Genomic DNA, 26,829 nt, shown 5'->3' with positions numbered 1-26,829 from the left:
GAAGGAAGGAAGGAAGGAAGGAAGGAAGGAAGGAAGGAAGGAAGGAAAGAAGGAAGGAAGGGGAGGGAAGGAGGGAGAGAGAGAGAGAAGTAAGGGAAGGAGGGAGAGAAGAAGAAAGGGGAGGGAGGGAGGGAGGGGGGAAGGGAAGGGAAGAGAAGGGAAGAAGGGATGAAAAGAAAAAAGAAGAAAAGAAACCATGCAATAATTGGCTTTCAGAATAATTGGTTCAGGACAGTGGCAGGACTTTCTCTCTCATTGGAAAGCCTTTGGAGAAGCCACTATTCAGCATTTGAGAAATTCGAGAAAATTCCTCCACTTAATAACATGCACATAAAATCCCCGTTAGAAGCTCCCTCCCCCACCTTTATTTTCTGCCTGCAGACATCTGTGTGCCATGTTCTATTTCTGGCTCTGATGTCACAATCCAGGGATGGCAAAACTAACAGCCTGGCATTATCTCCATGGAGCCAGCCAACTTACTGGGGAGTCCTGTGCTCCCCGGAAGCCACGGATGTGAGCTTTACCTTCATATAAATCACCCAGAGCTGCAGCCAACACTTTATAAGCACAGGTCTTGCCACCCATGGGGTCTCCAACAATCATATAGCCATGTCTTACCAGCATCATCTCGTAGATCTGGGAGGAGACATCATTTTAAGCAGTTAATCACTGCAAACCTCCTAGAACTGCAAGCTAGTCAGAAGTCAATGAGGAATGAGGGACAAAAAGGGGATTCCCATAGTCACTTCTACCTCTGATGATCTATAGTGTAAATATCTTTTGGATAGGGGCACCTGGGTGGCTCAGTTGGTTAAGTGTCTGACTCCTGATTTTGGCTCAGGTCATGATTTCAGGGTTGAGAGATTGAGCCCTGCATCTGGCTCTGTGCTAGGCATGGAGCCTGCCTAAGATTCTCTCCTTCTGCCCCTCCATACCCTCACTTGCACGCTCTCTCTCAAATAAATAAATAAATAAATAAATAAATATCTTTCGGATAAATAAATATATGTGTATGTTTCATATTATTTAAAAAATGGGAACTCCTATTTGCTCTATACCTACCAATGTGCTAAGCATCAAGTGACTTACCTAATTTTTTCATTTAATACACTTAGGTATCATTAACCACCTTCTAGTGGTGGGAATACTGAGCCCAAGAGAGGTTAAGTAACTTGCCCATGGTCATCAGTGGTGGGGGCAGGATTTGGATACATGGCTGTCTGACTTTAATGCCTCTGGTTTTTTCTATTTGCTTTTAAAGGGGAAAAGGAAACAGCGGTCATTTTTAGCAAATTGTACTTAAATTGGAAACTTCCTTTTTCGAGGCCTAAATGCAGTTCTAACTTGATTAGAACTCTCAGCAGGTAAAAGGTATTTTCCAAGCCAGGCCCCATGCTGTGAAATATAGATGATCTTCCCCATAATTGGTTCTGGGGTGGTCATGTGGCTTTACAGCACAGTTCAAAGCTAATCCTGAGATCTATGCTGAAGCCATCTGGAGAGCAATGCTCTTTTTCCTCCTGGGCTTGAACCTGGGACAATCAAAGACTGAGGCTGTTGGGGACCCAACCAAGAATGAAGTTGTAACTCAGAGACAGAGCCCAGAAATGAAAAGAAAGGTTCTCAGATCCGGCTGTGTCTGAGGTCAACATACACCTGGGCTTTTCAAGTTAGGTAAGTGAACAGATCCCCTTCTGTTGACTAAGGCGGTTTGAGTTGGGTTTCTATCACTGGAAACTGAGAAAGTCCTGACTAGTTGTAGCCCAATGCCCCCCAAAGGTTTTGTTTCATCCACAAATTTAAAAAAAGGAACCCCAAGGGAGATGGTTGGAGGAAAACATTGAATTTCAACTTCAGCTCCTGGAAGTGAGACCTGAAGGCACCTCCGTCTCTATCCAGGCACCTCTGGTCACCATCACTGAGCTGCAATCTACCATAATTCCAATTCCTGACTTGAGTGAACAAACAGGCGCATCCCTGTATGGATACATGGAACCAACCTGGATAATTTTCCCAATAAACCAAGGCACTGGTTGGAGTTTCATCTTTTTGATATTCTCATTCAGCACTTCCATAAAAACTTCATAGTCTGGCTTTGGAAGAACCACTCCAGGAAACAAGTCTGATATAATTCCCTGTTAACAAGAATTCGAGAGAAGGTGGAAAGGATGAATTGTCAGAGGCATGACCTCAACATTTTCTGAAAATGAGATTTACAGACAGCAGAAATCTTTGTAAAATTCTAAACCTCATTTTTCTATGCCAAAACTCATCCACAATTACAAAGTCCAACACTATCTGTAAGACATCCACAATTACAAAGTCCAACACTATCCCTCCCAAATAAATTTACAAGGCAGCAAAGATTTAATAAGCCTGTATTATCTACCAGTTAATGTACTGGGAATGAATAAGATAGTCATGATTTCTGTATTTATGGAGCTCCCAACCTGATTAGGAAGAGAGCCGTTAAAATAATTACAAAAAAACCCCCAAAACTACATTTGGTTAAAACAAAAACCCAAACCCAATGGCAGATCTTATTCTATCAGTGAAACCATTTTTATTAAAATCAGAACTATCACTATTCTTATCTAACATTTGGGGGAGGGTGTCTGGTGGTGGGGTTGCTGGCTGGAGATGAAGAGGGTGCCAGAGAAACAGTTCATCCACAGAAAATGAGTCTCAGCGCTTGGTTGAGGTCCCAAAGCACCGCATACCTGAAACAGAGGGACATCTTGAGCCAAGAACTTGGCCAGGTTGACATCAAGCAAGGCCCTCAGCAACAGGACACTTTCATTCTCTTCAGGATACTTGAGCTTCAGGTTGCCAGCGGCAGTGAGCACAGACTTGACCGCCCGCATGCCATAGTCATAGTGATGCTGTGAGGACAGCTGCTCTGAGCACAGGCGGTACGTCGCGACAATCTTCTGGGCAAGACTAGGAGGGCAGAGACACATCTGCAGACCGCCAGAGAGGACCAGGTCCTGCTCAGCAGACATTCCCAGCATCCCTGTGCCCTGTCCCATCAGGAACCAGGCCTGCTCATGGACTTGATGGAGAAGCCCTATCATTTGAAGTCCTTTTAATAGTTACCATGATGAGCTAAGGAAGCATTCTAACTCTTTCAAAGTTAGGAGGAAAAGAGCAGGAATAGACACATATGTATACAAGCTACTGTACAAGAAATTATATGTGTAATACTTCTATGCATAAATGTGAATGTATGAGTACACACACACACACGCACACACACACACGTTTGGGAAGAAACATTAAACTATTAACAATGTTAATCCCCAGAGAGTGGGACTCAAGGCCACTGAGAAGAAACTCCCTTTATTCACTTCTATAACATGACAACTTTTTTCCACGTCCATGCTTTACATTTTTCAGTCAGTAAATGTTATGATAATAATGTTAATTCCAAATTATACTAAACTTTTCCTCTTCAATCTTGGAATAATTTCATATTTTAAAGTCTTGCCTTAAGTTGTGTGTGTGCGTGTGTGTGTAGCAGGGCTGGGATAGAAAGGCCAATTTCTTTAGCAGAAGTCCAAGTATACACAGAGAGAGAGGAGGCCCTTTCTTCGGAATCTGGGCCATTTCCTGGCCAGGGATGGGGTTAGGACAAAAGCCAGGGCTATGTGCTTTCAGATCAACTAGGGAATGGAAGTCCATTTCTCAAGTTTCTCTCTTTTCTTCCAATGGGCAACCTACCTTGAATCCACCACACAGAAGGTACTCTTTCAGAGCCTTTAGAATCTACTGGAAAGCCAATGTAACATACCTTCTAGAGTCCAGAAAACCCATGGAGTAGAGGGAGATTTCCCCAATGAGGGCATAATCTGGCACCATCATGGCTACTGTCCGGAATAAGGCCTGGAAAAGAAATGGCCATTGAGAACCTGAACATATACAGTAAACACTGGGGGGAAGGTATGTCTACAGACACAAAGAGAAGCAGCAATGGTTGTTCAGGCATTCTAGTGAAATCAAGGAAAGGAAAGTGGGAGCACAAGTCAATGCAGAGGGATCATCTTTGTTGGATAGAACCAGTGCTCCGCTAACCTCCCCATTGGCCCTGTCTAGGTACCTGTTGTCACACTGGGTCTCTCAGTGGTTATGTGGAAGGCCCTAGGTGCTGGTATTCTAACAACATCTCATTCTCCTATGCCAAAGGAGCATCATTCAACTATTGGGCCCTTCCTGTGTTCAACAGGGACCAAGGAAGTCAGTTAGGAATGCAGGACCAATAATGTATCAGAAGAATCTTGAAGTCAGGGCGCCTGGGTGGCTCAGTTGGTTAAGCGACTGCCTTCGGCTCAGGTCATGATCCTGGAGTCCTGGGATCAAGTCCCGCATCGGGCTCCCTGCTCGGCAGGGAGTCTGCTTCTCCCTCTGACCTTCCCCCCTCTCATGTGCTCTCTCTCACTCTCTCAAATAAATGAATAAATAAAATCTTTAAAAAAAAAAAAAAAGAAAAGTGTGTGGCACATAGTTAGTGCTCAATAAACATCAGCTATTGTTATTACCTTAGATCTTAGAGGAGGAGTCAAGCAGTTAGTTAGAGGTAGAGCCAGGACTAGAACCCAGGCTCCCTGACACCAGCCCCTGGTGCTTTCTCCTATACCACACTGTCTCATGAAAGCTGCTTATGCAGACCTAACAAGCTTGTTGGCTGGGAGGGGTGTGTGTGTGTAGGGGGGAGTCACAATGGTTGGGGGTAAAAAGAAGAAATGTGGGTCCAAATTCTACTTTGGTACTCACTGGCCTATGCTGGCCTGGAGGGGAGGAGCCATTCCTAGGATCTCCCTGACTCTTTTCCATTTGGTGGGTGGGGAGAAAGTGTCTGAATAAGATTCCAGAGCACTAAGCAGATGCGTTTCTGGCAGGTGAAGTACTAATTTGGTTTGGCTGGGTCTCTCTTGCGTCTTCCACTCAAAGGGATGGAGCAATGACTTAGAAGAAAATCCATAAAGAAGCAGATCTGGAAGTCTCTCTCTGGTACCTCTTTTCATGCAATTGGGGTGCTCAAGTCTCTTCCCACAGGAGGAGAGCTAGCCATCTTGTACTTTGGGGTTTTTCCTCCCATGAGAGCAGCATGCTAAGGTCATCTACAGCCTATTCCCTTGAAGATGGCCTTGGTGACTGTCTCTCTTCCCTTCAGAGGTGCTGTCCTTCTCCACTAGCAGCAGGACCAATGGCTATTGCCATGCTGTAACTGAGGCCAGCTCAGCAGTAGGCAATGGGGACATATATGCTTCCTTGTCATCTCTGTGGCTGGTTGGAACAGCCTGCTTTGGTGAGGACCACCACCTCGGCTTAACCATAGTAATAAAGGGGAGCTCTATGTGGTTCAGCCTAGGTTTTTTGTTTTTATTTTATTCTTTAATATTTTATTCATTTATTTGAGAGAGACAGACAGCACAAGCAGGGAGAGGGGCAGAGGGAGAGGGAGAAGCAGGCTCCCCACTGAGCAGGGAACCCAACATTGGGCTCAATCCCAGGACCCTGAGATCACGACCTGAGCCACCCAAGTGCTGCCGGTTCAGCCCAGGCTTCCCAGAGCTCTCTGTGTCTAACTTTGATGCTGTCTTATAAGTAGATGTTTTTGTTTGGCCTACAGTGATTTTTTTTTTTTTTTTTTTTGGCATTGAGCCAGGATCACAAAATCAGATTACATGTAGAAATACAAATTTCTGGTTTTTCCTGAAAAATCAGAAGACCTGACAATTCCTGCTTGGCGACAACAGGCTGGGGCTAAGTAGGGGCTGCTGCCTCTGGATGGGGCATTCGTCAGTCCCTACCATGCCCAGCTGGTTCCTCTCATTTATATTACCTGTCTGACCCCTTGTAGACGATAGAAACAGTGACTCTTGTTCCAGGGTCTGTTGTTTCCTAATTGCCATGGTTCATCAAGTATATGTACTCCTCCCTATGAGACCTTGTTGGGGGTGTAGTTATGTTCTGGGGCCTATCTTACCACCATCGTTGCTCCACTATTACTTCTCACAGCCAAAAAAATGTCACCCATTATTTGCCTTCTCCGGGAGATCCTTGGTTACTTATAGAGGTTTTTTTAATTTAATTTAATTTTATTTATTTGACAGAGAGAGAGATAGCGAGAGCAGGAACACAAGCAGGGGGAGTGGGAGAGGGAGAAGCAGGCTTCCCGCCGAGCAGGGAGCCCGACGTGGGACTCGATCCCGGAACTCCGGGATCATGACCTGAGCCGAAGGCAGACGCCTAACGACTGAGCCACCCAGGCACCCACTTCTACAGGTTTCTATACCATAAAGTACATGCAGAATTTACACACGCTGATGTTTACCTTGAGGTTATCTGGCAGCTCAGCCCTGCCAGCATACCCGGGGTTCATGGTGATGAAGACAGCACAGGTCGGGTTTAGAGAGAGCTCAGTGCCTTCAAAGATGAATGTCTTTAGCTTCCGAATGATGGCTTGTTGAATGCTGAGGATCTGCTGAGCCACCACAGACAGCACTTCTACCTGGGGTGAGAATGGCTGGCTGATGTGAGCTTCTACCGCCCCACTCTTTCAGAGGACCCCTCACTTAGCAATGACAAAACCCAATCATCTGAGAACCAGACCTTCACATCAAAATCAGGAGCATGATTTGGGGCTTTGGTAAAGAAAAAGAAAATTGGGGTGTGTATTACTAATTTCCATAGTATTTTATCTTTGTTCTAGCACCCGGCATAATGTTTGATCCATCGTATACATTCAGTGTTTATTGGTTCTAATTGCATGTTTGCCTTTCCTGACCTAAATTCCCCACCCAAATAGAATTAATCACCCCCCTCTCTTCTGTGACGGCTCCTTTATACCACTACTATAGACTTCTATCATTTTCTATTTGTTTCACTTAACTTTTATTTCCCTTTGCTAAGTTGTATCACTCATTTCTTACTTAGCTTTGTGTCATGAACAATTGCAGAGTATCTGACATGTACTAGCTGCTCAATAAATTCTTGAATGAGTGAGTGAATGAATACGATGAGGATATATGTGTATATAAAATATGTACTTTGTCTTCTTGGGACTGTTTTTGTTTAGTTTATTGAGTACTTACTCTGTGCAGGGGTTTTAGAGGACATATAATGCCCTGTCACTGAGGAGCTGAGAGCCCAGATAAAAGGCCCCTGTATGTTCAACCCCTGCTCTGCAGGCCAGTTGCAGCATTACCTCAATCCTGTTGAACTCATCGAAACAGGCCCATGCTCCAGCCTGGGCCAGTCCCTTGAAGAACTTCCCCATGGCTTTGTAATCCAGACCATCTGAGCAGTTGAAGACCACACACTAGAGAGAAGGAAGGATGTGGGCACCATTAGGGATGGGTTCTCTCATATCTGAGTTACCCTGCACATGAAATACAGGTGGGGCTCCTTTCTTCCTATTCCACTGCAGGAGCTGGGGCCCCACTCTTTCTCTCCCCCTATACCATATTGAACTTCATGCCAACTCTCCTGACAGGAGTCCAGAGAGGAATAGGAGGAGAGCTTAAGAATAGACAGCATTTCCCTACCTGCTTGGCCAAAGCTTTGGCCAGATCTTTGGTGGTTTCTGTCTTGCCTGTGCCAGCTGGTCCCTCCGGAGCTCCCCCAAGGTTCAGCTTCAAAGCCCCCATCAGTGTCCTAAGGGGAAAAAATAAGAATTTGGTACCCAATGGGGCACCTGGGTGGCTCAGTCAGTTAAGTGAATGACTTGATTTCAGCTCAGGTCATGATCTCAGGGTTGTGAGACTGAGCCCCACTTTGGGCTCTGTGCTTGGTATGGAGTGCTTAAAATTCTCTCTCTCCTTCTGCACCTCCCCTGCCCCTCTCCCTCTCTTTAAAAAAAAAAAGAAGAAGAAGAAGAATTTGGTGCCCAAGTCCTAAGACATAGGAAAGAAACTGACTTTTGCTTTATTTTGTTCTGACTCATACAAATAGCTTTAATTTTTTTCTGGTTATATGACCAATATATCATCATTGTAAACAAATCTGTTTTACTCAGCACTGTAACCCCAGGGCCTGGTGCGTGGGCACTCATAAACATTTGTTTGAATGAATGATTGAATGGATAACTGAATACATACACAAATGAATCAAATAAAAGTTAAAAATCTTCATAAACTCCAGATTCCAAAGATCACCAGTACTAATGGAGTGGTGGAAATAAATATATTTCTCTCACTGGATTATGAACTCATGAGTTTAGGACCTGTATTTTGATTCACTTTGACAAGAGTAGGGACAAAATAAATGTTAGAAATTGATGTGTTCTTCACTTGTGGCTCTAAAGACCCTTGTATGAGCCTCTATAGTTTCATTTAACACACCATCTTATACTCATCTGACTACGTCTCTGTCCCCTGACCCCATTAGGTTGAGGGTTTCTTGATGGCATGCATGGTACACAGGAGAGTTTAAGAAATGGCTATTGAATAACAGGTGAAATAAATGAATGAATGAAGACCAAAAATCAGAGACCACAGAAAATAAGTGATTGAGGGCTTTGAAAGAAATAATACTCAAGAATTATCTTTATGATTACAAAAAATTCCACTTTAAGGAATATACAAAATCAAAGAAAATCTAAATATCACAAAGTGGACACATTCACAGAGGTCAGATTTCTAATGGTATGAATACCAAGGAAAGTGATAAAGCACTTTGCTGAGCACAGAATGACTACGTCTCACCAGCTGGCTGAGCTTGGAGACTCCTTGCCAGAGTCCTTCACCTGGTTCCTTTTCTAGCTTTCGTCCATGGGATCTCCAGGCACCATCTTGATTCCTGCCATCAGAGAGCTTTCTACTTAAGCACTGTGGCATTTTTAAGGACAGGCATCAATGTTCTGCTTGTTGGTTTGGCCACATTAATTTGCATTAGGACTCCTACTGGGTTCTCATTTCTGGCCTAAGGCCTAATTTCCATGCCCATCTGTGGGACCATGGTAACTAAGGGCAAAATTCTAAAATCTCAGAATATGAAATGCAGAGGGAAAGGTCACAAACTCAAGATGCCCCTCACCTTCTTCCCCAGAAGGTTTTCCTTCTGGAATTCTCTATTTACCCTTTGGGTCTGGGCAGGGGGAGGGGCAGAGGTTACCTGTAGCAGCGGTCAGTGAGGGGTGTAATCACCAGCCGGGGGGAGTTCCCCAGGTACTCATAGCCATACAAGGCTTCTGTGGTGATCATCTGCACCTGCACATCCTTCGAATCCCAGTAGTAACGCAGCTGGGAGATCCACTGGAAATCGTTCAGATCACAGATATTGTCCTCAGATAACTTGGCCACCACGTCGCGAGCTGTTGGGACAGATGCAGACATGGAAACACACAAATGCAGAGCTGTCAGCATACTCCTATGTCCACAGACTGCTCAGAGAAGGTCTGAGGACATCATCCAGGCCACCCCTCCCTCTTCAAACAGTTTCAGACTCAACTAGCCTCCCTGCCTACCCCTAACCTGCAGGTAGCAATTTCTTTCAGAAGCTGGTCTTTGCTTCTCTCAAGGAGCCAGGCAGAGAATCTGCTGTGTTGTCTGCTCCCGGAGTACAGCAGAGGCATTAAAAGTGCATACTCTGAAATCAGACTGCCTGGATCCTAATTCTGAATCTGCCATTAACTAGCTAGTGACTTTGGGCAAGTTACTCAACCTCTCTATTGAGCTGTGTAATCTGTAAAATGGGGATAACACAATACCTACCTTATAGAGTTATTATATGGTTATTAGGAGGATTAACTGTATATACAGTTGGCCCTTGAACAACGTGGAAGTTAGGGGTGCCCACTCACAGTACAGTAAAAAATCTGTGTATAACTTTTGACTCCCCTTACACTTAATTACTAATAGCCTACTGTTGACTGGAATCCTTACAGATAACGGCCAATTAACACATATTTTGTAAGTTACATGTATTATATACTGTATTCTTACAATAAAGTTAGCTAGAGAAAATATTTAAGAAAATCGCAAGGAAGAGAAAATACACTTACAGTATTGTATTGTATTTATCGATAAAAATTCCCATATAAGTGGACCTGTGCAGTTCAAACCCATGTTGTTCAAGGATCAACCGTATACACACACATATATATACCTACACATACATATATATATATATATACACATATATAAATATCTACACATCTACATGTATATGCAGATGTAGACAGATGAAAGAAAAGAAAGATCATATAAATATTAGCTGCTGTATAAATATTCCCAAATTCTTGGTGGACTGACCCAGAGAGCTTTGCAATATGTAGTTTTCCCAAATGCTGTCATATCCCCATGACCCTTTTGGCCCTGTTCCAGGCTTCTAGGATATCCGAGGAGAATATAGTCAGCTTGGCCTGATGCAGTTGGCAAGGGAAGGGGCCCATGAACCCATAGTTAGATATAGTCTTTCCATCTGGGGGCCTGAGAAACCAGATGGGAGATATACTTCTGGATTTCCTTCTTTCTCTCACAGGATTATGAGCCTAATTTAATTTTCTCACCGTCATGGGAGGCCCTGAAGTTGAAGAGTGAACAGAGGTTTCTAAAAATCATTAGCTATTTTTTAGGGAATTCTTAGGTGAGAGCTATTGAGATCTCAGAACTAGGACAGTAGGGGCGCCTGGGTGGCTCAGTTGGTTAAGCATCTAACTCTTGATCCCAGCTCAGGTCTTGATCTCAAGAGTCATGAGTTCAAGCCCCATGCTGGGCACAGAGCCTACTTAAAAAAAGGAAAAAAAAAAAAAAGTAGGACAGCAGCTCGAATTTAGTATCTCAGAAACATAACTTTGTAAAGGGATGCTTCTGCAAGTCTACTGCCTTTCTGCGAAGAGAAGTCTTTATGACAGTGAAATCCAAAACCCTCCAAAGAAGAGTCCTTGAAGATTATACCAACAGCTCTTCCTTCCTTCCTGAGGAATTTAATTTCCCTCCAGGTTCTTGAGGGAAATCATAGACTCGTAGCAGGAGTCGGGGTCTCCATGAGGGACCCAAGAGGAAGGTGAATCTCAAGGGACTGACTTGGGGATGCTGCATGATGCAGTGTGTACATGTGTGCATGTTTTGTGCATGGGTGTGTATGTGTGTGTGTGCATGTGTGTGAACACCACCGCTCTGGGGAGCCTTGGGCAGTGACCACACCTGCACTTCCTACCAAATGAAGATCACATTCTCCCTTCTCTCTCCCTGATTTCATGCTAGTCTATCCAAGAGAAATTAGATTGAAATGAGCATCAACCTTAAGGAGAATAAGATGCCACGAAATGCCAGGAGGAAGCTGGGTGTATGAACAAGAGAGACACTGTTTCCAGGCAACCAGCTAGTCCAGCCCTAGTTTCCTTGGTGGTGATGGAGTGAGGGTGAGGGGGTGGTTTGTTTTATATAAAGACCCCAGTTCTTCCTCCTCCTCCTCTTCTCCTTTTTTTTTTTTTTTAATTACAGGGAAGTGCTCAAAGGCATTATCTCTCTCCCACTGCCTCCCTGCATACACTGCCCACTTCCAGTCTCTTGGGTTTGAAATCAGACAGACATAGAATTACAGTTAAATCAATTACATCAAAGTATAAAACAGCCTCTGCTCCTTAGTAGCTGTATGCCTCTGGGTAAGTTATTTACCTAAGCCTCAGGTTCTTAATTTGAGAAGTGTGTATAAAAATGAGATAATGTATGTCAAGCACTTAGCACAGAGCCTGGCACCTGGTGAGTATTCAAAAATATTAGCTATGGTCAGCCTCAAGAAATCGTTCCAAGTTGGTGAATCTCAGAAATGGCTTGGGCTGGGGGCACCTGGGTGGCTCAGTCATTGAGTGTCTGCCTTCGGCTCAGGTCATGATCCCAGGATCCCGGGATCGAGCCCCACATCGGGCTCCCTGCTCTGTGGGAAGCCTGCTTCTCCCTCTCCCACTCCCCCTGCTTGTGTTCCCTCTCTCGCTGTGTCTCTCTCTGTCAAATAAATAAATAAAATCTTTAAAAAAAAAAAAAAAAGAAATGGCTTGGGCTGCCCTTGTCTCGGGGAGAGCCTTGCTTGGAGGTTTCCTGGAAATAAGGTGGGGACGGGAGGGGAAAACATCTGGCTTCTCTCCTTACCCCCTCACCTTACTCTCAGTTGCAGAAGCCCCTCCCTAATGGCAAAGGGGACCCTGAATCACTCCATCCAGGCTCTCAATGGAGAGCAGCAAGCCTGGCTGCCATTCTTAGACAGTCAACAATGCCGAGGAAGCCTCCTTGCTCACCGTGGACATCGATGACCGTGAGGGCCCCGAGGGTGAGTCGAGCCCCGCTGCTCAGCTTCCCTCGCACCAGCTGGACAATTTGTGCAATCTGATTGTTGCTCTTTTTCAGAAAATCCTGGTGGGGGCATAGGAGGGGACAACTGGTTAAACTGGATTCTCCTCTGTAACCTCCTCTTGGGGAACAGCATGCTCTACCACTCCAGGTCCCTTTCCCTCACCCCCTTCATTAACCTCTAGATGAATTGCAAGTGCATTATGCTAACTGAAAGAAGCCAAATTTCAAAAGCTAGGTTCCTTGATTTTATTGTTACGATATCGTGGAAAAGACAAAACTATAGGAGCAGACAACAGATTGGTAATTGCCAGAGGCGTGGAGCAGGGGAAGGGGCTGCTTTAAGGGGCTTGAGGGAATTGGGGGGCAGGGGGGCATGGAACGGTTCTATATCTTGATTGGGATGGTGGTTACACAAATGTATGTGTTTGTTCAAACTCGGAATTGTACACTAAAAGGGGTGAATTTTACTGTATAGAAATTATGCAATAGATCTGAATTAATAAAAAAAAAACTCTGAAACTTTTTCAGATTAAAGGAGACACAGGGGATATGAAAACTAAATGTATGTAAACAATAATCCTGGAAGGGATCCTGGACCAGGCAAAAAGCCATCAGTGGGGCAAATGGCTAAATTGAGATTAGTCAATTTAAAAGGCCTACGTATTAGATAAGAATGTGTCTTGCACCAGTGTTGGTTTCCTGATTTGGATAATTGTACTATGGTTATTTAAGATGTTAATATTGGGGGATTCTGGATGGAGGGTGTATGAGAATTCTTTGCATTATTTTTGCAACATTATTTGTAAGGCTGACATTACTTCAAAATAAAGAGTTAAAAAACAGAAATAAATTTTAAAAAGGAAGAGAAACGGAGACCACCTTAGGTTCATAGCTCACCTTCCCCACTTCCTAGCTATGCAGTTCTGGGCAAATGATATTAATCCTCTGAGTCTCAGTCTCCTGTCGAGTCTAGATAATTACAGCTACCTCTTGGAGCTGTTTTGAAGATTCAATGAGATGGTGAAGCACTTGGCACAATGTGAATCAAGTATCCAGTAAATACTGATGGTTGTTATTGTTATTAATAAAGTTCCCGACACACAGCAAAAAACAAACAACCTTTTCAATGCTTCCCCATTGCCCTTGCTGTGGGTCTGTAAAACCCTTGGTGATAGGGCTGCTCCACACATCTTTCTGAACCACACCCATTCCACAGCTATTCTAGATTCAAGTGCCTTCAGTTGCTGGAATGCACCATATTTTTCATCTTCAGACTTTTGCACATTCTGGTCTCTCTCTCTGGAACACTCTTTCTCCTGTTGTTTGCTTGGCTAATTCCTATTTATATTTCATGTCTCCTCTTAAACACCATTTTTCTGGAAAATTGTCTCCAATTCTAACCCTTCTCTTACTTCTCTCCTTCCTTCCCATGCTTCCTGGATCCCCGTACTTTCCTTATCACAGTTCTAGCAGAGACTTTTTATCTCCCCCACTAGACTGTAAATCCATGAGGACAGGGATCATGTCTCTCTCATTCAACTCTAAATCCCTTTGCCTAGTAGCATCATTCCAGCATGGAGTAGATGTTAAACAAATATTTGTTAAATGAACAAGGGATGTATGGGTGGATGGAAGGAAGGATGGATGGATTGATGGATGGATGGCGATCCTGTACCAACACCTGCTTCGTTTAGGATGCTGAGCTACATATACTCCAGGGCTGGGGTGTGTGATGTGAAGCAGTCTCCCCTTTTTACAGGTAGGAAACCTGGGGCACAGAGATGCAGTCATAAAAATCAGAATTTTTTAGTGTTTCAAAAGTTTGAAATGAAATACATGAAAGCAGTTTGCAAGTGTCAAGTGCAATATGTTTGTAGGACTTATCAACACAGAATGTGTATAAATTTGAACCTTGGTCAAATGCTCATGTTCTAATTTTAAGGTATAAAGCAAAATATAGTAAATTGAAATATTTTCTGGTCTGTAGCCAGTCATCTATAGGGGGAAGAACAGAAGGTCTGATGAGATCATCATGAGAAATGATACCATGGTGAAAATGTTGGGAATGAAGTTACCATTCATTTGTTCAGTAAATATTTATTGAGCACCTACTATGTGCCCAGCATTGCAGTAACCCCAGGAGATAAATAGTGAGCAAAACAGACATGGTCTCTGCCCTGTGGGGTTCATGGCCTGGGCTCTAGTACTAGCTAACTTGCCAGCATCTCATTTAACTCTCCCACAATACAGTACTATGATGTTATAATACAATGTGGTGCACTGTGGTGCATTATATAGTCAAGGAGACTGAGACTCAGGTTAAGGAACTTGCCCATGGTCACACAGCTAACAAGGGAAAGTATCAGGATTTGAACCCAAGTTCATCCAGGTCTTGAACTCTCAAGCACTGGCCTCAACGGCAGGAGTTAAGTGGAAATATGCATGTCTGGATCTGAGGACAAGCAGGACTTGAGCACTCTTGGTCTCGAGAGAACACTGAAGGAAGAGCTGTAGGTGGGTTTGTGTTCAACTGCAGGCGGTAAGAAGCAGGTAATGGTGGAGGAGGAGGGGAAAATGGGACCAGGTGGTCTTTTGGCCCAGGAAGAAGACCAGAGGTCTCTGTTGGTGGAAATTCTACCAGGTTGACCCCTGGAAGCAAAGACTGATAAAAACTTAAAATTCTGCAGCCTAGAATTTCTGCCTGGGAAAGACCATGAGGGCTATTACACTACAGAACTCCGGGACAGCTCCAATTCCAAATTCTCCATCCTGCTGTCCCCATGAAAACCCTGACTTCTCTATGCCATGGTTGGATGCTGTGAGTTTTTTGTTGTTGTTTAGAAAACACGGCTACTTTAATTATAAGTCTTTCAGATCCTAATCGAGCTTGAATCTCCTCTACAAGCTTCGTGACACACTCACTTACTGGTAGGGTGTTTTCCACCAGGGCTTGGGACACCTCCTTGGTCCAAAAGATGGAGGAGACGCAGATAACCACCTGGCCAGGCCACTGCAAGACCCACTGATTACGAGGGAACTGGGAAAGTGCAGAGGGGCATGTGGTACAGTCAGTTCATCTTGTGGGACTTAAACGAACATCTGAAAAACATCCCCCACCACCATACCCCCTCAACAAATACAAAATCCTCCTCCACCCTCAGAAGCTACCATACTTGATATCTTGGGATTACTGATTTATGTCTTCCTTCCTGAATTTTATGAAAAAGAAATAAAATCATCAACAATCTCATTAGCTCTTTTTTTTTTTTCTTAAGGTCCCAATCCAAGGATTTTACACAGTTATAATCAAGGTGCTGTTCACAGACAGTTTTCATAACTACCCTTTTTGATGGCTACATAATATTGCAGTGCTGGGCCAGTTTTCTTAGCCTTGCCTAGAACCCCCCAAACTTGTTTTAAACTATAGGTCTGGCAAACTACACAGAGGGCTGAATCTGGCCTTGCTTTTGTTTTTGTGAATAAAGGTGTATTGTAACACAGCCACACCCATTCCTTACTGATCATCCAAGGCTGCTTCTGCACTATGAAGGCAAAGATAAATAGTGTGTGTGGCCCACAGAGCTGAAGACATTATAAAAACATTTACTTTACAGAAAATGTTTGCTGACTCTTTCTCTAGATGCAATGGCATGAAGTCATTCCATACAGCTCGCCATTGTTCTTTAACTTAATTTTTTAGTTAAAATAAATCATAGGACAAAGGACTGGCCTTTCATTTACAGTGCAATACTTCTATGAGGGACAGCAGGGTCAGTACCCCGTACTTTAGTATATTCTTCTATTTGATGGAAGGGGTCATGGGGGTGGGGCCCTGAAAAGTAAGAAGAAAAGGCACCCAAAGTCAAGGAGCACAAAGACCTGGTCTGCCTACATTTAACCTTGCTAGGAGCTGGCTGAAGAGCGATCGCCCACAGTTCTTTTGTTTTGGCTTCCTTCGGTCATACCTGTTTCCCCTAATGCTTCGGGAGTTTAATGAGTTGTACCGTTCAGGGCATGTGTACTGTAAATGAAAAGCCTAGAGGGAGAAATGCTTAATTGGAAGGTGCTCTAAAAAGACCTCCTGCCATCAATTCATTTCACAGAAGGGACTTGCAGGTAGCAGCCAGAGGGTTCTGGCTAACCATCTTGTCTTGTGCCACCTGCTTCTAACTGGCAACATTTCACCAGAAATATGTGCATCGCCCCAGGATTCAGAAGGAAAGAAGAGAGAGGCCCAGCAGGGTCACGGAGGGGTCAGGTGTTACCCAGCAGGATCCGGGTGGGTTTTGGTAGAAGGCAGAGGGGTGCTTAGAATTGATCCATTTAACCTTCTCCCCAACGTTGTTGTCACTGTACTCACACCTTGGCACGTGTACACTGATTCTCATTTACCTGGACATATGCTTCAATCCCAAGTCTAATAACCTCCTGCATACTGGCAATCATCATCTTCTCCACCTGCTGGAGCCACTTTTCCACCATGCCCTGTAGGGGTGAGACAAAGCAGCAGCAAGTTAGCCAAGCCCGGAGGGAGGGATCATGGGCAGACCCAGCTTTCTCTCTGGACCAAGGCTGGAGGGAGGCCAAAGGTCTGACACCCCTCCAAGCCAATATTCTTTAATTATGTGTTTTATATTTATTTACTTATTTATATTTTTTTATTCTGAGAAGTATGTGTGATTTAAAAGGGGAAATGGGGGATTCTTGACATGCATTTCGTGTCATTTTCTGAAACACAACTTCTCAGAAAGCAAACAATACATTTATGTTTCAGTTCATAAAATAAAATTGCTCATTTCTAATGAACAGTCCTAATTCTTGCCTTATTCCTATGGTTCCCAAACTTTGCTGTGCACTGGAATCATTTGGAGATTCCAATCACTTGGAATCATTCCAATTGATTTGGACACCTGACTTCCATTCCTAGCCATTCTGATTTAATTTATACGGGATGCAACCTGGGCATTTGGATGTTTTTTGTTTTTGTTTTTGTTTTTTTAAAGCTCTACAGGTAATTCAAATGTGCAGCAAATGATTAAGTTTTAGAATTTCAGGTCACTGTAGCTCTTAACTTCAGGCACCTGTGAGCTAGCTGGTGTCTATTTGGTAACACGACTCCTGGTTATTACAACTTACATGTGTGGCTGGCAAAAATGGCTAACAAAGTAAAGCCAAGAGTGCTTGTCTATTTCTACTCCATGGTGCTGTCAGGTTCAGCAGGAGTGGGAGTAATTTACATTTTACTCATTATATAAGGACACTTGTATAAAAACCTGAGTAAAATAGCATGGATTCCATAATGTTTTATTGACCTTAAAAACACCCGCCCCAAATAAAAGGTACTCAAATCAGCAAAGAAGAAGTCAAACTCTGTCGCTTCGCAGATGACATGATACTTATGTGGAAAACCCAAAAGACTCCACCCCCAAATTACTAGAACTCATACAGCAATTCAGTAATGTGGCAGGATACAAAATCAATGCACAGAAATCAGTTGCTTTCTTATACACTAACAACGCAACTGTAGAAAGAGAAATTAGAGAAACGATTCCATTTACAATAGCACCAAAAACCATAAGATACCTCGGAATAAACCTAACCAAAGAGGTAAAGGATCTATACTCTAGGAACTACAGAACACTCATGAAAGAAATTGAAGAAGACACAAAAAGATGGAAAAATATTCCATGCTCATAAATCGGAAGAATAAACATTGTTAAAATGTCTATGCTGCCCAGAGCAATCTATACCTTCAATGCCACCCCGATCAAAATTCCAATGACATTTTTCAAAGTGCTGGAACAAACAATCCTAAAATTTGTATGGAATCAGAAAAGACCCCGAATTGCCAAGGAAATGTTGAAAAAGAAAAACAAAGCTCAGGGCATCACGTTGCCTGATTTCAAGCTATATTACAAAGCCATGATCACCAAGACAGCATGATACTGGCACAAAAACAGACATATAGACCAATGGAACAGAATACAGAACCCAGATATGGACCCTCAACTCTATGGTCAAATAATCTTTGACAAAGCAGGAAAAAGTATGCAATGGAAAAAAGACAGTCTCTTCAATAAATGGTGCTGGGAAAATTGGACAAATATACACAGAAGAATGAAACTCGACCATTCTCTAACACCATACACAAAGATAAACTCAAAATGGGTGAAAGACCTCAATGTGAGGCAGGAATCAATCAAAATTCTAGGGGAGAACATAGGTAGTAACCTCTTGGACATCAGCCATAGCAACTTCTTTCAAGACACAACTCCAAAGGCTAGTGAAACAAAAGCAAAAATGAACTTTTGGGACTTCATCAAGATAAAAAGCTTCTGCACAGCAAAGGAAACAGCAACAAAACAAAGAGGCAACCCACGGAATGGGAGAAGATTTTTGCAAATGACACTACGAAGGGCTGGTATCCAAGATCTATAAAGAACTTCTCAAACTCAACACCCAAAAAACAAATAATCAAGTCAAAAAATGCACAGAAGACATGAACAGACACTTCTCTGAAGAAGACATACAAACAGCTAGACACAAGAAAAAATGTTCATCATTGCAATCCCCATCAAAATACCATCCACTTTTTTCAAAGAAATGGAACAAATAATCCTAAAATTTGTATGGAACCAGAAAAGACCCCGCATAGCCAGAGGAATGTTGAAAAAGAAAAGCAAAGCTGTCATCATCAAGGCAGTATGGTACTGGCACAAAAACAGACACATAGATCAATGGAACAGAATAGAGAGCCCAGATATGGACCCTCAACTCTATGGTCAACTAATCTTCGACAAAGCAGGAAAGAATGTCCAATGGAAAAAAGACAGTCTCTTCAACAAATGGTGTTGGGAAAATTGGACAGCCACATGCAGAAGAATGAAACTGGGCCATTTCCTTACACCACATACAAAAATAGACTCAAAATGGTTGAAAGACCTAAATGTGAGACAGGAGTCCATCAAAATCCTAAAGGAGATCACAGGCAGGAACCTCTTCGACCTCAGCTGCAGCAACTTCCTCATAGAAACATCACCAAAGGCAAGGGAAGCAAGGGCAAAAATGAACTATTGGGACTTCATCAAGATAAAAAGCTTTTGCACAGCAAAAGAAACAGTCAACAAAACCAAAAGATAAGCGACAGAATGGGAGAAGATATTTGCAAATGACATATCAGATAAAGGGCTAGTATCCAAAATCTATAAAGAACTTATCAAACTCAACACCCAAAGAACAAATGATCCAATCAAGAAATGGGCAGAAGACATGAACAGACATTTTTCCAAAGAAGACATCCAAATGGCCAACAGACACATGAAAAAGTGCTCAACATCGCTCGGCACCAGGGAAATCCAAATCGAAACCTCAATGAGATATCACCTCACACCAGTCAGAATGGCTAAAATTAACAAGTCAGGAAATGATAGATGCTGGCGGGGATGCAGAGAAAGAGGAACCCTCCTACACTGTTGGTGGGAATGCAAGCTGGTGAAGCCACTCTGGAAAACAGTATGGAGGTTCCTCAAAAAGTTGAAAATAGAGCTACCCTACGACTCAGCAATTGCACTACTGGGTATTTACCCCAAAGATACAAAAGTAGGGATCTGAAAGGGTACGTGCACCCCGATGTTTATAGCAGCAATGTCCCCAATAGCCAAAATGTGGAAAAAGCCAAGATGTCCATCGACAGATGAATGGATAAAGAAGATGTGGTGTATACACACACACACACACACACACACACACACACACACACAGGAATATTATGCAGCCATCAAAAGGAATGAGATCTTGCCATTTGCAATGATGTGGATGGAACTGGAGGGTGTTATGCTGAGCGAAATAAGTCAATTAGAGAAAGATATGTATCATATGACCTCACTGATATGAGGAATTCTTAATCTCAGGAAACAAACTGAGGGTTGCTGGAGTGGTGGGGGGTGGGAGGGATGGGGTGGCTGGGTGATAGACATTGGGGAAGGTATGTGCTATGGTGAGCGCTGTGAATTGTGCAAGACTGTTGAATCACAGATCTGTACCTCTGAAACAAATAACACAATATATGTTAAAAAAAAAAAAAAGAAGATAGCAGGAGGGGAAGAATGAAGGGGGGGGAAATCGGAGGGGGAGACGAACCAGGAGAGATGATGGACTCTGAAAAACAAACTGAAGGTTCTAGAGGGGAGGGTGGTGGGAGGATGGGTTGGCCTGGTGATGGGTATTGGGGAGGGCACATATTGCTTGGAGCACTGGGTGTTATACACAAACAATGCATCATGGAACACTACGTCAAAAACTAATGATGTAATGTATGGTGATTAACATAGCAATAAAAAATTTAAAAAAAATGCTCATCATCATTAGCCATCAGGGAAATTCAAATCAAAACCACATTGAGATGCCACCTGACACCAGTTAGAATTGCAAAAATTGACAAGGCAAGAAACAATTGACAAGGCAAGAAACAACTGACAAGGCGGGAGAGGTTGTGGAGAAAGGGGAACCCTTTCACACTGTTGGTGGGGATGCAAGTTGGTACAGCCACTTTGGAAAACAGTGTGGATGTTCCTCAAGACATTAAAAATAGAGCTACCCTATGACCCAGCAATTGCACTCCTGGGTATTTACCCCAAAGACACAGATGTAGTGAAAAGAAGGACCCTATGCACCCCAATGTTCAGAGCAGCAATGTTCGCAATAGCCAAACTGTGGAAAGAGCTGAGATGCCCTTCAACAGATGAATGGATAAAGAAGATGTGGTCCATATATACAATGGAATATTACTCAGCCATCAGAAAGGATGAATACCCAACTTTTGCATCAACATGGATGGGACTGGAGGAGATTATGCTAAGTGAAATAAGTCAAGCAGATAAAATCAATTATCATATGGTTTCACTCATTTGTGTAACATAGGGAATAGCATGGCAGACATTAGGAAAAGGAAGGGAAAAATGAAGGGGGGGCGGAATCAGAGAGGGAGATGAACCATGAGAGACTATGGACTCCGAGAAACTGAAGGTTTTAGAGGGGAAGGGATGGGGAATAGGTAAGCCCAGTGATGGGTATTAAGGAGGGCATATTGCATGGAGCACTGGGTGTTATACGAAAACAATGAATCATGGAACATTACATCAAAAACTAGTGATGTACTGTATGGTGAGTAACATAATAAAATTAAATTAAAAAAATAAAATAAAAACACCTGCCCCAGCAAGCTGTCTGACCAGATCACTTTTTTTTTATTTTTTTAGAGAGAGGGAGAGAGAGACAGAGGCAGGTGCACATGAGTGGGGGGGGGCAGAACAGAGGGAGAGGGAGAGAGAGAGAATCTTAAGCAGGCTCCATGCTTAGCACGGAGCTGACACGGGGCTCGATCTCATAACCCTGAGATAAGGATCTGAGCCAAAATCAAGAGTCTGACGCTTAACCACCTGAGCCACCCAGGTGCCCCTTACCAGATCACTTTTAATTGGGCTGTGCTCATGGAGATCTGAACAGCATCAGCTGTCGGGTCTGATGCCTACTATTGCCTCTACATCAGGTTTGGTTGAAATCCTTCCATAAATTTAGTGTCGCGTGGATTGCAGTATAACCCCCATCATAAAGGCAAACTGAGACTCAGAAAGATTAAGCAATTTCCCAGAGTTGCCCAGTCACTAAGCTGTGGAACCCAGGTGTTCCACACTCAGGCAGTATGGAATTTGAGTCCAAGGGCTTAACCAATCAATACGCTCTCTGCCTCTCTCTGTATTGCTCTGTTATGGAGAAAAGAATGAAAAGGAATAAGAGGAGAGTTACTTTGGCTTGAGTTGGGTAGATTTTCTGTTTGAATGGAACGGTTTCTTTTTCTGAGCTGATCATGCCCACGATCTCCAGATTGTCTGTAAATTCTAGCTTGGCAATTCCTTCAAAGCACTTCTTCAAATGTGGCTGCACGCGGAGGGGGTCCTTTGTCTCTGACAAGATCTCCAGCAGCTCATCATTTGACAGGAAGAAGAACCTATTTCAAAGCAAAGGAAGATGGCAACTGGAATCTCTTTTGAGAACCTCCTTTCCCAATGAGGTGATACTCCCCAAAAGATAGAGGACACCCTGTGAACACCAGCCATATTCTAGAGTCTTCTTTAAGGCACATTCCCCTTTACCATTTTTCATCTGTGGCATAGAGGGTGGAGACAGCTTTGACTCAGAGCAAGAAAAAGGATGAAAGCTGGTATATATGAGTTTGATATGGTTTGGGGGTGGGGTGCTACCTTTTGGAACAAACCTGGATAGAACAGTGGTTCTCAACTTTGGCTGCACTTTAGAATCACCTGTGAAGCTTATTTAAAAAACTCCAATGCCAAGGTTGCACTGCCCAGAGTTTCTAATATAATTGATTTGGGGTTGGGTCTGGGGATTTATATTTTTAAAATCCCAGGTGATTCTAATACACAGTCAGTATTGAGTAGAAGGAGAGAGAAGACCTCCTTATCTTTCCTTATCTCCAGGTATGACATGTTACAGGTGTGAAATAAGAAATATGCTATTAATGAACCTATCTGATGCATACAACAAAGGCAAAAGGAAATGTAGGTAAAATTAAATTTCCTTACATTTTGCAGCCCATTGACAAATACTTGAGACACACAGAGTATGACATTCCTCCAGGAACTCACAACTGTCTTAATGTTAATGCTTTGCTAGAGGCAAAAAGCAACCTTCTTGACAATAGCCAGACCTCCAAGATCCTGTAAGTCTTCTTTAACATATGACAATCCTTTCAGAAACTTCCTTTGTCTCTACCCCAACCTCCAAATTTAAAAGTATACAACCAATCGCTCCTCACAATCCCAGGGCAGCTCTTTCTGCCCATGGGTCCTGTCCCTGTGCTTTAATAAAACCACCTTTTTGCACCAAAAACGACTCAAGAATTCTTTCTTGACTGTTTGCTCCTGGACCCCACAACACATTACATCACTATCTACATGTTGACCATGTTAAAGTTAGAAATGATAAGCTCATTCTCTTGCTCAGACCCTTCAAGCAGCAACCACAAACCTTCAGGAAATGTTAAAGGTATAAACGTCTACTGTAACCACCAAGCTGAAAGTCCCATAATGGAGGGACCACACGATTATGGTCTTCACTGTATATGGTGGATTATAAAAAATGGCCACAATATTTATGGCTCCTCTCTATAAGAGGTAGAGTGATATGAGGAATTCTTAATCTCAGGAAACAAACTGAGGGTTGCTGGAGTGGTGGGGGGTGGGAGGGATGGGGTGGCTGGGTGATAGACATTGGGGAGGGTATGTGCTATGGTGAGCACTGTGAATTGTGTAAGACTGTTGAATCACAGACCTCTACCTCTGAAACAAATAATACATTATATGTTAAAAAAAAAAAAAAGATAGGAAGGGAAAAATGAAGGCGGGGATATCAGAGGGGGAGACGAACCCATGAGAGACTATGGACTCTGAGAAACAAACTGAGGGTTCTAGAGGGGAGGGGAGGTGGGGGGATGGGTTAGCCTGGTGATGGGTATTAAAGAGGGCAAGTATTGAATGCAGCACTGGGTGTTATACACAAACAATGAATCATGGAACACTACATTAAAAAAAAAAAAGAGGTGGAGTCTGTTTTCACATGTCTCAAACCTGGCCTGGCTCTGGGTCCTGCTTTGGCCAAAAGACTGTAGCAAACATGAATTTGTGCAAGTTCCAAGCCTAGACATCAAGAAACCTTAAAGCTTCCACTCTTGCTGGCCTTGGGAACCCTGCGACCACCACTACATGAATAAATACAGGCTAGCTTTCTGGAGGATGAAAGACATGTCGCCCAACTATCCTGGTTGCCCCAGCCAAAAGGAAGCCAAGCACTAGACAAGTGATTGAGGCCATCAACTACCAGCTGACTCTAGTCACATGAATGAGCCCTCATGAGACCAGAGGAATCATCCAGCTGAGACCAGAGGAACCACCTTACTAGACCAGAAGAACCATCCACCTGAGCCCAGCCCTATTTGCAAACCCACAGAATTGTGAGCTAAATAAATAGTTGCTGTTTTAAGCTTCTAAGTTTTGGGGAGGTTTGTTACACAGCAAAGCAAACTAATGCATTATAGCTCCAGTGTTGAGCACGTAGGAAGAGCTCAATAATTATTTGTTGGCTGACTAACTTACCAATACCTAATGATATCAATATCTCCCACTGCCAAGTAAAATTCAAACAGGTGATCTCTATGGATTCATCATGTGTGATAATGAATAAGGCTCAATGGCATTAAGAATAATTATTAAAAAATTTGTATAACTTAATTTAACAATCTGTATTTTCAAGATACAATTAATTTCAAATATGTGAACTGATTCAATAACATTTTCCAAAGTGTTTTCTCAGAGTGCTTGACTTTATTCTATAAAAATGCATAAACACACATTGAATGTGTGTGTGTGTGTGTGTGTGTGTGTGTGTGTGTGTGTGTGACTTAGGGAGCAAATGAGGCTCAGAGAGGTTAAATAACTCACTATTTTATACAGACTGCGTGGATTGAATTCTAGCTTGTCCATTTACCAGTCTTGTGTTTTCTGGCAAGTTACTATTAGGCAGATAATAATAATGCTTCCAACCTCATAGGATTATTGTGAGTTTAAATAAGTTAATACAGGTAAGGCACTTAGGGCAGTGTCCTGACATATGGTAAATACTGTGGTAGTGTTGACTATTGTTTACATTTTTATAAGGAATAACAGTAGTGGGAATAGGACTAAAAGCCCAAATCTCAGGGGTTTCCTCTTCCTAAGTTTTGTGCTTTCAAATCGAGGTTCCTTCCACTATTTGTGCTGTATTCATGCTGTCCAATCCTAAGGCCATTAGTCAGCCATATATGGCTATCTACATCACAAAATTAATATTAAATAAATTAAAAATTTACCTTCTCAGGCACACCAGGACATTTCCGAATCCTACACAAATAACTTTTTAAAAACTTGTGGTGGAAAGCAAGAAACTAACTTTGTCTCCATATAAGGAAACACTAAAATTTACTTTTCTTAAGAGCACATTGGGATCAAACCTACATCCAAATGACATGGAGTGACCATCTACGTGAACTAGACATGGACAGATTATCAGGAGTGAGGACCCTCTTTTCTGGAACCAGCCCTCTAAAATGACTTTGACTTTTATGCAGAAGAACACTGGTTCTTGTGGGAAAAAAAGAGTCAAATATTTATAAACATACCCACCAGAAACTACAACATTTGATGGCAAAAACATTCAACTGACATTTCTTAAACAGTTTGGACAGCCAAATGCTTTACATGCATTATTTCATTGATCTACACAAATATATGAGTAAGAGCCATTATTATATTTCTATTTTACAGTGGAGAACCTGAGGCTCAGATAGATTTGCTGAAGGTCTCAAGATTAATAAGTCAAAGAGCTGGGACTCAAACCAAGGTCTGTTTAACTCCAAAGTCTAGGCTCTTAATCATGACTACTATATCCCTTCAGTTGGGCATTTGACCATGATGGATGGCCAAGGTGTGGATTTGGCCCCTGGTAGTGTCCATTCAACCTCATTCTAAATAATGACCATGAAGACATACCCTCCCCCTGAGAGCTGTCTTGTGGAGAATGGAGAACTGGGAAAGACTATGAAATAGGTTGGTAGTAGCCAACTCTCAGGATGAAAAAATGTAGTTCTACCTATAAATGGGTCAAAAAGGCAACTCCAAACAAAAGAACAATACTGAATACCTGGGAAAAAATAGTCTCTTCTTCTCCAAGTAATCATTCAGCCCCTTCTGGATGTCCTCCAGTAGAAGGTTGGCTTCTTGAAGCTTCTCAGCCATCCGTGGCTGATCTGCTGCCACCAGAACCCTGGTATCTTTCATCTAGGTTTCATCAAAAAAAGTGAGAATCACCATGGGGTTCCCAGATTCTGAGACTGATCATTGTAATGAGTGTATAACCAGTCCATCAACTACTGACCTCCTGCCCAGCTAATTTAGCCTCCTAATCCCACAAGCGTGAATGCTCATACAACATGATCCTACTCCTCAGGTCATGGTTGACTCCCTCCTTCTACAAAAACCTTCCATTTTGTACAATTCCTTGGAGTGTCCCTTTATTTGTTAGCTAGGACGCTGCCTGATTTATGAATTAATGAAGCCAATTCAATCTTTAAAGTTTAAAGTCAGCGAATTTGATCTTTAAAATCTAAAATCAGTTGAATTTGTGTTACTTAATACTTGCAACCAAAGAATCTGAACTAATACAGAGTTAGAGGAAGCAGGGTATCATGAAAACTGGCTCTACTTGCTGGGCAATATAAGTGCCCACTAGAGCAGATAAATTTTCTTGAGATAAATTCTGTACAAGGGAGCCTCAGTTGAGCACACTTGACTTCAAAAAGGAAAATGATATCATCTCTCTTTTTTTTTTTTTAAAGGTTTTATTTATTTGACAGAGAGAAAGACAGAGAGAGAGGGAACACAAGCAGGGGGAGTGGGAGAGGGAGAAGCAGGCTTCCCGCGGAGCA

The 26,829-nt window shown here is 42.7% G+C and overlaps 1 protein-coding gene across 1 annotated transcript in view; it reads right to left on the bottom strand.

Annotated features, from left to right (window-relative positions):
* The window catches only part of DNAH3 (dynein axonemal heavy chain 3), a 167,115-nt gene that overhangs the window by 83,651 nt on the left and 56,635 nt on the right, over nt 1-26,829 (bottom strand). Inside the window, exons 23-35 of the mRNA XM_034988127.1 lie at nt 26,046-26,182; nt 22,098-22,299; nt 16,686-16,778; nt 15,220-15,330; nt 12,239-12,353; nt 9,115-9,313; nt 7,548-7,656; nt 7,208-7,321; nt 6,335-6,511; nt 3,791-3,882; nt 2,721-2,940; nt 2,001-2,135; nt 525-636 (exon numbers count right to left, since the gene is read on the bottom strand). Of these exons, the coding sequence (XP_034844018.1) occupies nt 525-636; nt 2,001-2,135; nt 2,721-2,940; nt 3,791-3,882; nt 6,335-6,511; nt 7,208-7,321; nt 7,548-7,656; nt 9,115-9,313; nt 12,239-12,353; nt 15,220-15,330; nt 16,686-16,778; nt 22,098-22,299; nt 26,046-26,182 (1,816 nt within the window). The remainder of the gene's footprint in view (nt 1-524; nt 637-2,000; nt 2,136-2,720; nt 2,941-3,790; nt 3,883-6,334; nt 6,512-7,207; nt 7,322-7,547; nt 7,657-9,114; nt 9,314-12,238; nt 12,354-15,219; nt 15,331-16,685; nt 16,779-22,097; nt 22,300-26,045; nt 26,183-26,829) is intronic.

Source organism: Mirounga leonina, unplaced genomic scaffold (assembly GCF_011800145.1).
Source record: "Mirounga leonina isolate KUSES-001 unplaced genomic scaffold, KU_Mleo_1.0 Mir_448, whole genome shotgun sequence".
Taxonomy (NCBI): domain Eukaryota; kingdom Metazoa; phylum Chordata; class Mammalia; order Carnivora; family Phocidae; genus Mirounga; species Mirounga leonina.
The sequence above is the reverse complement of the archived record's forward strand: the minus strand, read 5'-3'. Positions and strand labels throughout refer to the sequence as shown.